This window comes from Chrysochloris asiatica, unplaced genomic scaffold (assembly GCF_000296735.1).
Source record: "Chrysochloris asiatica unplaced genomic scaffold, ChrAsi1.0 scaffold00057, whole genome shotgun sequence".
Lineage (NCBI taxonomy): Eukaryota > Metazoa > Chordata > Mammalia > Afrosoricida > Chrysochloridae > Chrysochloris > Chrysochloris asiatica.
Genome location: NW_006408575.1, coordinates 3,147,242 through 3,164,032, shown reverse-complemented (window position 1 = coordinate 3,164,032; position 16,791 = coordinate 3,147,242). Strand labels below are relative to the sequence as shown.

Here is a 16,791-nt window from a genome sequence, read left to right as displayed (position 1 = left end):
CTAAGAAAACCAGAGAATAACATCTTCAGAGGGTAGTTTTAAGGTGTCTGCAGAAAGGGGTATACAGGTTCAGTGAAACAGGGCGGCTAAGGGCAGGATAAATCTGGAAGGGGTGCTTACTTCTGTCCCCCTTTGAATAAGGAGCTGCCACAGAGAAGGCACTGCGTGGATGGAGACTCGTAGTAATTCGACCAAGATGTTTGCTCTATGGTGACTGTCTCCTCACTCACGTTGGACAGGATGAGTCGAGAGCTGTTGAGCTCATGAATCAAGGCGAAGACCTCAGTCAGCTCTGACTCATTCTCAGGAATCTGCAGGACTTTGCGTAGCAGCTGCAGAGTGGATTGGCGCTGGATCTCCTTCTGTGGTGCACTCAGGGGCTCTGTGGCACTCAACACATCCGGGAGCGGTGAGCTCACCTCCTGCAAATACAGTGGGTGGATCACTAAGCATGCGGGGCAGAAAGGGTTAGCACCAGGTCAAAAGAACATAAGACTCTATGTGGCAGAGAGGTGGGCCCGTGACTGAGAGATGGGAAACCTAGGTTCTTAACCAGCTCTGCTTATAGCTCACTGTAGGACTTAAGGCAGCTGTGTTCCCTCTTTGGAGCTCAGTTTCTCTACCACTGAAGTGAATTTATTATTTCTCTTGGTAATAGATTCAAGAGTCAGCTCCCACGCACAAGCTATGTAACTGACTTGGGTTTGAGTTCTGCTATGGCACTTAACAACTGGACATGTGTGAGTGAAGGCAACTTACTTAACCTTTCTAGGTGTCAATTTCCTCAGCTATGAAATAGCAATAAAGAACCTGCTAATCCTGGTGTGGCGTTGTGGGTTAAAGAGCCAGACTGCAAAGCTGTTTGAACTGCAAGGTTGGCGGTTCAAAGCCGCTCCTCGGAAACGCTACACAGGATCACTATGGGTCGGAACCGACTCGATGGCACTTAACAACAACAACAACAATCTCTGATAGCTGTTGTATGGCAAAATGAGATATTACAAGCCCTTAGCAGTGTCTGGGATGCAACTATTACCCCGTGAATGGTAGTTTTGGAAAATAAACAATCGGTATTGCAAGCCCCTGTCCCAACAAACACCAAAGTATCTGTTTTTAATTCTTTGCAGCTTCCAGGTACCAGGTAACTTTATATACCAGTCAGAAGTTTCCAGAAACAAGGCTCAAAGACATGGATTAAAAACAGGTCCTGCTTAGGCAGGCCCCTTTTCTCTGGCAGCTCTTCCATGGTTCCCTTCATTAATGCTGAGTTAATTATGCCCTCCTCCTTCAGGTTCAAAATTCAGCATCTCACAGCTGGTAAACACTGGTCTCTCCTCTTATGTTAGAAGAAAGTCTCTGCTTATTTACTGATCCTCAATTGCAGCATGAAGAGGAATTTTGATCCCACAAAGACCTGAAGCCTTGAAAACCCTATAGAGGGTTTCCTATGAGTTGAAACTTACTCCCCACTGCACTAAACAACAATAACAGCCTGAAGTCATACATGGTTGGATATACTATGCATTGCTTTGTAGATGTTAATCACAACAAAGCTTTCATTTAACTCTGCGGACCTATGATAATTCTTGTCTACAGTAACTTGGTTACTTATCTTTCTCCCCCATTAGGCTGTAAGCTCCTCACAGAAAAGGGCCATGACCTGTTCATCTTTGTATCTCCAAAGCCTGGCCCATAGATACATTCAATATATTAGTTGAAGAATGTGTGAAAAGAACTGACTGATTCTAGACTGAGCTACCCTGGGAAATTGTGTGTGCCCTGGAATGACTATGCTGACCGTGGGTTAGAAGACCACTTGGCAGGAATGCCATCCTTTGACTCCAAGCCAGAGATAAAGGATGGAAAACACTGAAAAACATTCCAGTCCAGCAATACTGTAGGCTTAGTTACAGTTGCTGAGCATAAACTACGTAGGAAATGGATCGCCACCAGGGGGCTCCAAAGAGCAACAAGCACAAAGGCCCCTGGATTTCAGACCTGTGTCCTTTGAAAACCAGTAGTTCATTCTGTCTCTCTCAAGTTTCAGAAACTAAAAGGTAAGGGTATGCCTGAAGATGTAGGAAGGTCTCAAGGTGAGAGTCCTATGGGTGGGCAGCTACCAGTCAGTCAAAGAGAGAGGCAGTAAATAATAGTGGTATTTGTAATCAATTGGCAGGAAGCCCCCAAATTCTGCTGGACCTGGAAAGTTAAATCAACGTATCATTTCTAGATCTTGAAGGCAATACCTGTTTCCATACTGCAAACTCCAAAAATACATCACAATGAGACAGAAGGCAAACTACTATTCAAAGCATCTGCCTACACACAATGATAGGCCAGCATATTATATGTGCAAACTCCAGAATTTTATAAAAGAGTTTACAGTCTCCTAAGACCATATGTAAAGGAGCTCTGGTAGCATAGTGTTATGAATCGGGCTGCTAATCTCAAGGTTAGCAGTTCGAAACTACCAGTGGTTCTGCAGGAGAAAGATGAGGCTTTCTGCTCCCGTAAAGATTTACAGTCTCGGAAACCCTATGCAGGGTCACTATGGGTCGGAATCGACTTGACAGGCACTTAACAACAACAACAACAACAAGACCATACATGGCACTGTGGGTTAATGCGCCAGACTGCAAAGTCATCTGAACTGCAAGGTTAGTGGTTCAAGCTCACCAGCTGTTCTTCGCTATGGGTCGGAACAGACTCGATGGCACTAAACCTAGACCATAAAGGAGTCCTGGTGTAGTGCTGTAGAAGCACTAGACTGTGATATCAGTGGTTCAAACTCATCAGCAGCTCCCTGGAAACCCTATCCAGGGTAGCTATGAGTTGAATCGACTCGATGGCACTTAACAACAACAAAGACCACAAAGACATGCAGTCAAGAAAGGATATGATCAACATTATGGACAGAGGAGCATATCATCCATCTCATGGAGAATCCACGAAAAGCAGCTCACTTCCAGCAGAGGGGACTTGACAGAGAAACAGAACTGGATGGAAGCTATGGACCCCTTTTACATACAACTTCTTGGGTTTACAGACTCCTGTAAACTTGGGGTCTTGCTGAGGTGTTCATGATTTTGAGAGTAAAACCCGATGTTGAGTCCACCTTGTTTTACCCATGTGGTGGTGATGTGCTGTGGAGTCGGTTCCGACTCATAGCGACCCTGTACAGGGTTTCCGAGGCTGTAAATCTTTACGGAAGCAGAAAGCCCCATCTTTCTCCTGCGGAACAGCTGGTAGTTTCGAACTGCTGACCTTAAGGTTCGCAGCCCGATTCGTAACCACTACACTATCAATTTGTTGTTGTTGTTGTTGTTAAGTGCCATCGAGTCAGGTCCGACCCATAGCGACCCTGTACAGGGTTTCCGAGGGTGTAAATCTTTACGGGAGTAGAAAGCCTCATCTTTCTCCCGCGGAGCGGCTGGTAGTTTCGAACCACTATCAATAGGGAAACAAAATTCAGAAGACAGAAAGTTTCCAAGCGGACTCACTCCCAATCATGCCTCCCAATTCCTAGCTCCAAAGCTTTTCCCCACTAAGCTCTCAGTGCCTACAGACTTTAGTTCCACTTCCATTTATCACAAGAGCCAAAAACCTCACAATGCCTCAAGCACAGCTGAGGAGACCACAGAGTGAAAGTCACCTGCCAGAAAAGCCCTTCCCCATATGCAAAGAAACCTGTAAGTCTGAAACAGTTGTTCTCATATTTCTAGTTCTGTCCACTCCCAACCCCCACATCTCCTTCCTAAAGCAGCATTCCTTCTGGGCCTCTACCTGGCTCAATGACATTCAGTGGGATCCCACTGCCTACAGAACGAATTACCAGGCCTGTCATTCCAAACCTTACATAATGTGGCCCTATTATGTTTTTCAGGAGTCCTGGTGTGGCGCTGTGGGCTAATGCACCAGATTGTAAAGTCATTTGAATCACAAGATCGGTGGTTCAAGCTCACCAGCAGCTCCTCGGAAATCCTATACAGGGTTGCTATGGGTCAGAACCAACTCGACGGCACTTAAGAACATCACCAACTATGTTTTTCAAGTCTTATCTCCCATAGTGCCCTTCCCCTCTCCTCTAGCTAAATGAAACACTCACTAACTCCCTATTCTTTTTGCTTATTCTTGAGTATGGCATGCTTTGTTTCCCCTTAGGCGTAGAGTGGTCCAGGCTCAATGTCCTGGATCCTGGCCTGTTCCATGTGCCATCTCCCTTGCCACAGGCAGATGAGTAACATTTCCCTTCTTACCCGCATCCTAGTCATCCTAATCATGGCCTTAGATGTTGTCACTTTCTTGATTACTTAAAAAAAAAACTTGCACGCAAAAAGTGAGAACACCTTTGAAAACGCCCATTTCTGCTGTGTCACTAGCCAAATAGTTTGGCCTGACTTCAGAGAGCAGATTTGCCAAGACTACTAGACATAAAGCTTTGAGATGAGCAGAAACACTTCGTAAGAAACCGGTGAGAGAAACAGTGATTTAATCTAAAACCTTGGAACTGGCACCCTCTATTTACTATAAGAATAAATCAATTTATAGCTCTTCCATCAGACCTCAAAGCTAAAGGACAACCCTTTCATCCCTTTCCTCTTCCAAAACCGATTTCAAGGCCTGCGCAGTCATTTTTCTTGGTGAGCCACCTCTAGGCCCACTTGCACCAGAGTTCCAGGTTGAGGGCACCCACCCCGGAGGCGCAGAAGAGAGCATCTGTTCAGGTTCACAGCCTGTATGTAACCTGGTTTCAGTTCTGCTGCGTAACTATTATGGTGTAATAAGATAAACCTGTGTCTCCATGAAACTAGGTTTACTGACAGAACCAACCACCCAATCCCGAGGCCAGGGCAGGTGTTTGGGAAGGAACTCACAATAGCCTTGCTGGTTTTCTCAGTCCGGTCTTTGGCAAGGTTAAAACCACAACTTGGACAAATTCGCGGTTTGTGCCGGTTGGTGTAGACATAGCTACAAGAGGGATTCTTGCACTTCCCCCGGCCTCGTGATGTAGCCAGGCCCAAGTCCTAAAAAAGTAAGATCAACATTCGATTTTATGAAAGGTAAATCATACCTGGACAAAGCTAAGAATCATGGTGACTAGACACCAGTAAATTCGAGACGAGATGTTCAATGGCAAAACCAGAGTTAGCCTAACTATCAAAAAGCCATGAAGCACACCAATGTTCATAGCAGCACTGTTTACAATAGCAAAAAACAGACAGCCAAAGTGCCCATCAACTGAAGAATGGATAATCAAACTGTGGTAAATACACACAATGGAATATTATGCTACCTTGAAGAATAACAAGGAAGCTTCACAGTCACTGCTTAACATGGATGAACCTTGAGGACATTATGTTGAGTGAAATTAGTCAGTCACAAAAGGAGAAATGCTGCATAGGACCTCTATTGTAAAAGACTAAGAAAAAGAACCTATATTAAAGGGTGGGGGGAGAGGGATTCTTTGCTGGTTGCTGGGATGTGGGGTGAGGAGAGAGAGGGAAGGTGGAGAACAGGGCAGGGAATAGACCCCGGATAGTTTGGGTGCTACGGAGGGGGCAATATACAAGAAGGGGGAGGGGAATGGAAGAACAGACCAGATGGGAGAACAATTAGGCAGGTTTGCATGGGCTAAGTGGGACAGAGCTAAAGAATGATGTACGCACAACCTTGGAACAACAGGACTCTGGGATACAGGGATTGAGATATGGTTGGAATGAGGAAAAAATGTTAAGATGCTTGGCTGTCTTTTGAATCTTGGTTTCCCTGGCATACCATTATAAAATAGACACTGAAGGTGGAGAGAAAGGAATAGCCAGAAATATCAACATAGAAAGCTTGTAAGTCCATCTTCTGCCTATAACTGATTGGAATACCTAAAATGGGGCTACAACATGCCCAGTGAAGGAGTCTTCTTGTGGAGCCTCTGCATTACATAAGACTATAGTTGGAATCCTGAACAGCAGCCAGAATCTTCAGAGGTGGGAAATTTGCACTTGAAAGGACAGGCAGACCAGACTGGAGAGGCCAGGAGAACAGAAGATACTTCTTGAGAGAAAGACCGACAGGAAAAATACAAAACAATATAGGCAGTCTGACTGATTACTTACTACAAGAACAAGCAAGTTGCTCACCCAGAAGACATCAAGGCAAGTGGTTTGGTCCCCTCAGAGCAAACCCCCTTCCAAGACTAAGACTCAATGGGAATACACGCTCTGATTGGTGACCACGTTCACCACCGATAAGGGGAAGTGAGGGAAAAACAGCAATGAAGTTGTGAGTTAAGTCCTACAACATTCAATAGACTCCTGTGAACCCAGGTGGAGTCCTGGTTGGCCAGCAGTGTGGCAAGACCTAGGGACTCTTGGCCCAGCGTCAGTGACATAGCCACAGAGGACTAGAGTGGACAGTGATGCATCCAGCTGATAAGAAGAGAGGGCATTGCACAAGAACACCCACACTTGCAGATAATACCCACTTGAGCTGGCTTCAATGACTGGATGATCAGAGCTCAACTAGAAGAAGAAAGAAGAGGGAAAAAAGAGTAATCTGATACAATTTGATGAACTTGACCTACACCTATGGATGCAGTAGCTCAAAACAAGGAACAAATCTTTACAGCAAGGATCATTCCCACCCCCTCCATACACAGAGTAGACAGGGATGGGCAACTTGGACATTGGCTACCCAAAGTGGGGGGGCTAACAAAGGCAAGAAGTGACTGGTTTACAAGCTTTCAAGAGGGAACCTAGATCCAGAGGGAGTGGAGTAAGGTAGAATCTCCACTGAGTAGTATCCAATCTGTCCAGGTGGGGCTGATGTAAGGAAATGCGATTAGGTCTCTTATGATAAAATAGTGAATAACTGTTATCAGGACTGATTGTGAGGGTTAGAAATGTAAAGGCAGATGTTTTGTAGTAAGGAGGGGAGTGATTAACTTTGCAGTCTAGGAGCGGAGGTCTCTAGGACCATCAAGGGAGAAGAGCAGAGAGCAGAGAGTGGGATCCTACCCAGAGAAACAGTGATGCCAGAGATGGAGGCAGAAATAATGATGTGGAGAGATGGAGCAGCTGGAGACTTTAGACCCAGAGAGGGAGAAGGGCTGTGTGCTGTCAACTGGGGGGGGGGAACAGGCTTGTAGGGTGTGTATACCCTTTGGTTGGTTGATGATGCATGGAGGGGATTGTAACCATGGCAATGAAACAATCTACAATAGGATGAATGTAAAACTAATGTTCTGCCATGTAAACGATCACATAATTCACAATAAAATGATAAAAATAAAAAAGCCATGAAGTCATATTCCTTTCTATAGTTATCCCCTTTCATTTTAATATAAATTGCATAATTTTGGCAAGTCCTCCCCCATCTGTAAAATAAGTGAACTGACTCTCAAGGTCAAAAAGTCAAATCCTTTAGCATCCAGGTATTAGCTTGCTGTAACACAGAACACCAGAGAATGTGATAAAATTGATTTCAAGTCCTGCCTAATGGACAAACTGAGATTTCTGGACTTTATCCCAAAGATGTGACATCTATGCTCAAACAAGCTACTGTCCTAATCAGCTGGAGAGAAGGTCTGGCAGTTCCCACTGGATGGTAAATTAGAGACAGTACCACAATAAGATGTCGTAGGAGAGTGGTGTCTTGTAGCTAAGAGATACAGAGGAAGACACTGCAGCGGGCTTAGACAACTATCAGATCTCCAAGGTAAGTGACACTACACTCTTAGGAACAGGTCAGAACTAGGGCTTTGACACAAATCAGGTCCTTAATATCTTCAAAATAAAGAACCTGTGATAATTAGGTTCTGTATCAACTTGATTGAGCCAGCATTCCCAGTTGTTTGGCAGTTGATAGTTAACTCTATGATGATTGGCTGAGTAGCCAACCAATTGAAGGGATGTTTTCTTGGGTATGGCCCACTCCCAGTGTAATGGACATGTGGAAGAGACTTGCACTCTTCCTTTTTGAACCTGTTTGCTTTTATCATAATCACAAAGAATGAAGAGCCTGGAGTGGAATGCATCCTTTGGATCCTGTGCTGAGAACCTTCTTGATCCAGGAGACAGAGAGCTGTGACAAAGGAGACGGTGAAAGACAGCAAGAAGCAATGGCAGAGAAACAGCGGCAGCAGAACCAACCAGCATGAACCCGAGCAGTGGGTTTCCCCGACTCCTGAAGAAGAGGAGTGCCTCCAGGCATCTGGAGAAGCTAGATTTGCCATGGAGCTAGAGCTGAACACCTGCAGGCTTACTGGTGGAGCAGGGTGCCTCCGGGCATTACTGGCAGTACTAAAAGAGCATTGTAACACTTGCCTGAGCAGGGCAGAGGCCAAGAAGCTGAGGGTCATAGAGGAGTGTGCTCTGGTGGAACTGTTGAGAAGCTGTTCTGATGGAAAAATTCCATCCTGATTAGTTTCTGAACTTGAAATGTAACCTGTTACTTCCCTAATAAACCCCATAATCATGAGTATTGTTCTTGTTTTGTGTAACTACTGCAACAAATCATCAAACTGTGTAAAGAAACAGTTTGTAGTGGGACAAGTAGTTGGTGTCAGAACTGGTAAAAAAAAAAAGCTTAAGGGTGAAGGCATGCCTGACTTCTGACCTCTACCCTCATAGGCATCAGTCTTGGGTTGTTGATGCTGAGTCTTCTCCCATCCTTGTTAAGTTAGAGAAGGTCAGACTTGGCCACATGCCATTTTTGAAATTTTATAGGAGGCAGCTTCAAAACATTCAGAAAAAATTCCGTATCTCTCCATTCCATTTTCCATGAATTTTTGGAAGCCCCTCATAGATGGTGAGACCTATTATTATTAGGAAGGAAAGAATCTTGCCCAAAGCCATATGGCACATTAGTGGCAAAGCCAGAATCCTTTTGGACTAGGCCTTTGAACTGTTTGGTGTTTATTCTGCTGTTACATATTTCTTATCCTGCAAAATGACGACCCCAGAGTTACATCTGGGATGTTGAGATGTTTCATGTTAAAGATAAAAAGGAAGGAAAAAGGGGAAACACTGGTGGGAAATGCTAGGCTAACCGAAGAAACTGAGATACTTTGTAAACCCTTTACACACTAGTACTGAATATTCCCCCATTTTAGAGAAGAAAAGTGCAATGCTTCCCAATCTCATCTGTAGAAAACACTTTCTAAGCTCAAAGATTCAAAGGTAGGTGGATATTAAAGTTGGACTGTATTCTCATCTCTTTACTATGCAATAACAATGTATCCTGATCTCATTTCACTTGGAGAGAAAAAACAACACAGCAGGTTTACTCAGTAGTGGTCATCTGTATCAGTGATGGGACCCTCAGCCTCAGTGACCTATACCTTACTTTGCTTTAAATACCAACTACCCACCCCACTTCCCCACACCCACCATGCACCCTCAACCACAGAATCAAAACCACCTCTATATCAATCCACCTGGTCACATTACTTACCAGTGTGACAGTACAGCTGTACTTGTACGGAGGAAACAGATCAGGCTTGACCTCCACAACTTTCACCTGAGATGTCTTGTGGGATGGGCCATTTGGTAGCTGTGGATCAGAATACACTGCTTAGTGCTTTTAAACCTCTGCCTCCTTCCTCAGATCTTGTGTCCTGAAACAGCTTGATGAGATCATTTCCAGGGGGATACTGACGGGTACATTTTGGGCTGCTGGCCAGCAGTCACCCAGGCCACCAATGGCTGAGTGTCACTTTCAAGTCCAGACGTCACCACACTCTTCTGGGCAGCCGCTAACAATGCATATTAGAAACACTATGCACTGAAGTTACCTGCTCTCATAAAGATTACAACCTAAGAAGCTGTCTGAGGCCATTGTCTTCAAGGGTCACTATGAGTCAGAATTGGTTTGATGGCACAGCAACAACAAAGAGTCATGATCCTGGACTGGAGGGGAAATGCTACAAAGGACACAACTGGGTACCACTGACAAAAGGAGAGTATCGTTGCTACATTAAAGTACTATACTCCCGATCCTTAGCAAACACACACTAAGCATTAAGGAGTAAGGCCGTACAAGTTACCCTGGATTTATGTATACTTTACATATGTGCACACACACACATACAACATACACAAACACATGGGAGGTAGGGAGCAAGCATGAGCACAAATGATAAAGCAAATGGGTTAGTATGCTAACAACACCAACTCTGGGCAAAGACTATTTATGTGTTCTTTGCATTTTTTCATTTTGCAAATTTTGGGGTAAGTTTTAAATTATTTCTAAATAGCAAGTTTAAAACCATACACTCATTTTATTACAAGAAAGAAACTACTGAAAAAAATAGAACTTAACAGCAACTTTTTAAAGATGCTGTCCAAAGGAAAACAGACGTGGAGCAGTCTGTGGGAACAGCAGGAGACACTTGTCCAGGTGTCTTCAGGTGATAGTGATGCAGTGAAGGTCTGCTATATCCTATGTGAAAAACATAGCAGAATCCTGGGAGTTCACACAGAAAAGTTAAAGCCTGAAATGAGATGCAAAAGCTGGTGAAGATACAGCCTGGCAGATGATCTATGGTTGTCACTGTGAAGTGCCGTCGAGTCAGCATAGGGTTTCCAGGAGCGGCTGATGGATTTGAACCACCAACCTTATAGTTCAAACCAACCCTGTGGTCTAGTGATCATCCTACAGTGCCACACCAGGACTCCATTTCATTTCAAGATGCGGCATTTGCCTTGACTTGGATAACTCTGTGTATACAGAGTGTTCAGTGAAGACAAAATCTGGATATCATCATGAGTGGAGAAAATATAATTACATGAAAGAATGTGTAAGTTTTATGCGTGGTTTATCTCTTAATAAAGTCATTCATGGTAAACTACCTCCAAAGATCTGTCTTTTATCTATAGCGTTGATATGCTAACTGGAAGCCCTGGTCTCAGAGCTGCCAGGCCCCCAGACAGCTCCCACTCTGGGAAATGGTCTTACCTTCACCTCACCAGTGTTGGATGGCTGCTGGATGGGCTGGCCCAGCTGTTTCAGTGTGCTTGGCTTCAGGCCACAAGTCCTCATAGAGGGAGTCTTATCTGAGATAACCAAGAGTCAAACTGGTGACTTAACCGCATTCAGAATCTCCCAGGTCTCTCATTCCCATTCTCAACTCCTTCCCGGCCCCCTCCCTTCACACAGCCCCTCTTCCCACGTCTGCCCTAGCACTTACCACTCAGGGGGAAGGCCTGCCTAGCCCTAGGCAGTCCTGTGTTGCTGCCTCGCCCCACGCTGGCTGGAGCTGGGAGAATTGCTCGCATGGGTCTTGCTGCAGCCAGTAATGAGGGCTTGCCCCGAGCTCTGCCTTTAAGTTCTGGGACTCTGGGGCCAGTGGTGAGCAGGTCAACTCTGAAAAAACAAGAAGGCAAGTCTCCTGAAAATCCTGGACTGTGGAAAAGAAAAAACAAATCGCAATTTCCAAATAGTACTTTGTGAAAGGATGATATAGTGCTTAAATGGCCAAGCTTGGAGTTAGATTAAGTAATTATAACTTGGACTAATTGTATGTTGTTGTTAAGTGCCATCGAGTCGGTTCCGACCCATAGCGACCCTGTACAGGGTTTCCGAGGGTATAAATCTTTACGGGAGTAGAAAGCCTCATCTTTCTCCCGCGGAGCGGCTGGTAGTTTCGAACCGCTGACCTTAAGGTTCGCAGCCCGATTCGTAACCACTACGCTACCAGAGCTCCTTGAATAATTGTATAGTCTTGGAAAAGTAACTTCACTCTTCTGTTAACCATAAATTCCTTAAGTTCTTAATATGTAAAATAAGATGGTAACAACCTACAGCTCATGGAGTTATTATGAAGATGAAAATGTCGAACACTGCCTACAGTGTGTAATACCAATAGTTATTGTTATAGTTATAATATTTAACCTGCCTCTAATTAGAATACTTATTAAAGAGTACCAGTCTCCCACATAAGGGTGGCTTAAAGACCCTAGAGGGCAGACTTCAAGTTTTCATCACCTTTGTAGCTCCAATGCTGAGCACAGGGCCTATACCATAGAAGATCTCTATGACTAACCTGGAGTCCTGGTGTGGATTGCTAACTGCAAGTTTGGTAGTTCAAACCTACCAGTCGCTCCTCGAATACCCTATTTAGGGTAGCTGTGATTCGAAAAGACTAGATGTCACTTAACAACAAAAGTTAACTAACTCACCCAAACAGAACGGTCTAGGGTACACAGCTTCATTCTTTAGGGATATATAATAGAACCAACTCTAAAGTGTATTATCAAATTGAAAACCAAAACCAAAAATAAAGACCAAGACACAAAAGTATATACGTTATGCTATTATTTGTACAGAAAAGTGGGAAAAGACACACACACATATACATGAGAGTATAGTGTACATAATGTGTGTGTATCTGCGTGCTATTCTTAAAAGTGTCTTTAGAAACATGTAGCAAGTATCTTTAGAAACATATATAAAGTTGAGAATAACTATTGTCTCTGGAAAATAGAAATGGATGGCTGAACCATATGAATGCATCACCTAGTCAACAATAAAAATTTTCAACTCATAAAAATAATGTAAAGCAGGGTTCTTAAAGCATTTTGGGCCCAAACATTTTGCACTGGATAATTCTTTGTTGAGAGAAGGGGGCTGTCCAGTACACTATAGTATGTTTAGCAATAGCCTCTGCCTTCTATCCTCTAGCACCTCCTCCTCTGATGTTGCTGTTAATTACCGTCCAGTCGGTTCTGACTCATAGTCACCTTACTTATGGTTTCCGAAGAGCATCTGGTGAGTTTCAACTGTCAACCTTGCAGTTCAAACCAATCTTTTGGTACAGTGATGTCTCCAACCACTGCCCAATATCCCCTGGGGGCAATATTGTTCCCAGTTGAAAATCACTGCAATAAGGGCCTTGAGCTACAAGAACACAAGTGCCTCTGGCAAGGGACATGTGTGGAATTCAGATCCCTCAGGAGGGAAGGGAGTAAGAGAGCCCACACTTACTGACCTCCTATTTGCAAGGCGCTGGGCTGTGGATTTTACACACAATCTTTTCCAATCAGTCTATGAGGGCAGAATTTTTTAATCCCATACTTAAGATTTATCAGGAATAAAACCGAAATCAAGAGGTATGAAATGACTATGCTCAAGGTCAAACAAAAACAAAAGTCGCAGCTAGAACTGAATTCTCTGACCACCAGGCCAGAACTCTTTCTAAAGGGTGTCTTAAAATAAGGCTTTCTTTTTCCAAATCCAACACTCAGAATAATTGACTTTTGGTTTGTAACACTGCATGCAGCCTGGACCAGTAAGACCATAATAACAGCTTTAAGGAGATTGGTAAGAAAAGATGTACAAAGATTTGACAATAGGGCATGGCTGAAAGAAAGTGGGAGGGAAGTCTAGTCATTACAGGTCTCTAAGCCTTAGTTTCTGTATCCCTAATATAAGAACCAGGAGTCCTGGTGTGGTCCTGTAGGATAAGCACAGGACCAAAAGGTCGGTTTGAACCACAAGGTCGGCAGTTCAAACTCACCAGTAGCTCCTCAGAAAGCCTACACTAGGTTGAGTCGGAACCGACTCAACGGCAATTACAACAACAACAGCTGGTTTCTACTTAGGAATGCTGAAAGACCATGGGTTATTTCTAAACCCACTATTCTAAATATAGTCCCATAATGTATCAAGTACTGGACCACAATGTCAGTTTGAACCACAAGGGGGGCAGTTCAAACTCACCAGCTGCTCCTCAAAAACCCTATGCAGGGATGCTATGAGTTGGAATCGATTCGGCAGCACTTAACAAGTTGGAATGCTGAAAGACTAATGGGTTATTTCTAAACCTGCTATTCAAATACAGTCCAGTAATATTACCCTGTAAGCTTTTTAGAAGGGAGTAAACTGGTAGTGCTGGTCCCCTCAGCTGCTGGTGGTACGTCTGATCCAGGACTGCCATTTTCCACTGTCCCCAAGGTGGCCTCAGGCTGCACACTCCTCTTGACGACTGGCGTTGTTGTGACTGCTGGACCATGGTTTCCAGAAGCTTCACTGACCAAAAAATGAGCATCTGAGATGATGACTTCCTCCCATTCGTTCTCCTCATCCACTTCTCTTAGAGGAGCGACACTTAGGAGCTGGCTTATAGCTGCCGAGTTCTCCAGCGTCAGTTTGGAGGCAGTCTCCTGAGGGGAATTCTGCTTGGAAGTGACAGGCTGTTGACTTCTTTTAACAACAGAGCCTCTGGAGGAAACACCAGAAGTCAACTCCACTCTGACTTTGCCCGGCTTCTCCTAGAAAAAAGAAGGATATCTATATGCATATGGCATTTTACAGTTGGCAATATGTTCACAAATACGCACTTGTTTGATCCTCATAGCAATAATGTATGGAAAACAAATAGGAAAACTGGGTCCAAAAGACAGGAAGAGGCTAACTTATGATCCCAAGTACCAAAACTCATTTGGATCTAATCTTTCAACTTTTAGGCCCCTTTCAGTCATAGCATAAAACACAGGGTGTAGGACACAACTCTTTTTCCTAATAAGTTCATTATTGATAGGCTTCATCAAGTTTCATCAAATAAATGCAGGCATTTTTCATTTTGACTTTTAATCGTTCAAACCTATTTCACAGTATCTGAGTGCTGGTGTGGCACTGTGGGCCAATGCGTCAGACTGCAAAGTCATGTGAACTGCAAGGTCAGTGGTTCAAGCTCACCAGCTTCTCCTTGGAAACTCTATACAGGGTTACTATGGGTAGGAATCGACTTGACGGCACTTCACAACATTTCTCTATATCAGGAAAGAAGTTGACACATTGCCATATGGGCCTAAAAATCCTAAACTGTTTACCTTGGTGGTCCATTCTTAAGATTTAAGCCCAATCTTACATTTATAGATTCAAAGTCTCCAACCCCCTTGGAGAAAACCCTATCTGTACAGTGCCAGATTCCTTTAAGTAGGTCTTAAGACTGACAACACATATGCCACAAATTTCTCAGTGGAGCATACTAACTCATCATACACATTAACTACAAACTAGAAAACACTCAAACTTGCTATAAATGACAACTGCATCCTGGTATGGCACTGTGGGTTAATGCACTGGACTGCAAAGTCTGTTTGAACCATAAAACTGGTGGTTCAAGCTCACCAGTTTCCTCGGATACCCTGTACAGGGTCACTATGGGACGGAATTGACACAATGGCACTTTAACATCACAGATCTACTTTCAAAATTGCTTTAACTTTCATCCCATCAGCACTACTGTGGAAATAATTGTATTTAAGGAGCTCTGGTAGCGTAGTGGTTACGAATCGGGCTGCGAACCTTAAGGTTAGCGGTTTGAAACTACCAGCTGCTCCGCGGGAGAAAGATGAGGCTTTCTACTCCCGTAAAGATTTACACCCTCGGAAACCCTGTACAGGGTCGCTATGGGTCGGAACCGACTTGACAGCACTTAACAACAACAACAATTATTTATATACACACACAGTCTTACAGAAAGGTTTCTTCGACCTTATGTATAGTGAAAGGCACAGCAAAATAGTAGCTATAAAAGCTGAATTTTATCTAGGCTCAAGGAGCCATGGTGGCACTGTGGGTTAAGTATTGGCTGCTAACCAAAAGGTCAGTGGTTCAAACTCTCCAGCAGCTCCACAGGAGAAAGACAGTCTGCACCTGTAAACATTTCTGCACTCAGAAGCCCCGGGGAGCAGATCTACTCTGTTGTATAGAGTAGCGACTCAATGGCAGAAGGCATTATTTTGACTTTTAATTGTTATCTAGTCTCAGCTCCACTCTTAGTTTTGTCATCACTTCCCATTATGAAATAATAGGCTGAGAGCCTATAGCATAACTTCAGTAGCCAAATTCTTCACTCTGTAGGGTTTCTTCCCAGCATGGTGGCAAATCTAAGCATCTGTGGTCAATGTTAATAAATGTCAATAGCATCTCCTGGTTACTGACTACCCAAAATTCTTAGCTATTTCTAAAGCACCCCCTGGCAGAGCATGGATCCTGATAAGAACCAGTAATAGATGACCTAAGATTTTCAGACAGCATCCTCATATTCTAATACATACTGGCTTATGGGGACATGAGGAAACATGGAGAAAATTTTTAAGCATATTGTACAGAGTGTATTTATCACAGGAGAGAGAAAAACAACAGATGAACTAAACTAATCCCTGAGATGAGATTTTTTGAGCAAAACACTGCCTTTTAAGTAGGCTCACTGAGATAAAAACCATTTGTAGGAAGACTGGATAATTTTAACAACTGCAATAAAAAACACTCCCTGCTGATACCGCATTGCTGTAACTCGGCCTACCCTTTTTAGATATTGCTTTCTTTCAAGGTGGAAGGCAAATACTGTCAGGTTCTGCCTGCTCAGAGAGACCTCAATTATTCCCATCAGAGATGCCAGAAGAGTTTTGCACTAAAGAGCCTTCTACACCACTTTCTGTTTCATGCAACTCATTGAGAACCAGGTCACATGTTTCAGGGGGCCAATTTTAGCCACTGTCAACTTTACAACAATACACGAAAGGGTGAATCGCTTTCTGACTGGCGGAAATGCATCTGGAGATTTAAATGTGTTTAAAGCTATTTAAAACTATTTAATACTGGCTGCTTCAAAAATCAGAATTCATGACATCTTAAAAGACTATTTAAATAACATAGCAATGCCCGAGAACTGTGGCGTAGTAGAAAAGGCAATGGTGCGATGTGAACTTAGCAAGTTACTTCTCTTGAATCTATTTTTGTCTCAGCTGAAAACTTCAAGAGTGGAAATAGATGGTAACAGAGGGCACT

General features: G+C 43.7%; 1 protein-coding gene across 2 annotated transcripts in view; it reads right to left on the bottom strand.

Annotated features, from left to right (window-relative positions):
• HMGXB3 (HMG box domain containing 3) overlaps positions 1–16,791 on the bottom strand; it is a 73,290-nt gene that overhangs the window by 16,905 nt on the left and 39,594 nt on the right. For both annotated transcript variants that reach the window (XM_006863874.1, XM_006863873.1), the window contains 6 exons: positions 13,849–14,264; positions 11,183–11,358; positions 10,951–11,048; positions 9,448–9,546; positions 4,875–5,024; positions 121–422 (listed from right to left, as the gene is read on the bottom strand). In XM_006863874.1, the coding sequence (XP_006863936.1) occupies positions 121–422; positions 4,875–5,024; positions 9,448–9,546; positions 10,951–11,048; positions 11,183–11,358; positions 13,849–14,264 (1,241 nt within the window). The remainder of the gene's footprint in view (positions 1–120; positions 423–4,874; positions 5,025–9,447; positions 9,547–10,950; positions 11,049–11,182; positions 11,359–13,848; positions 14,265–16,791) is intronic.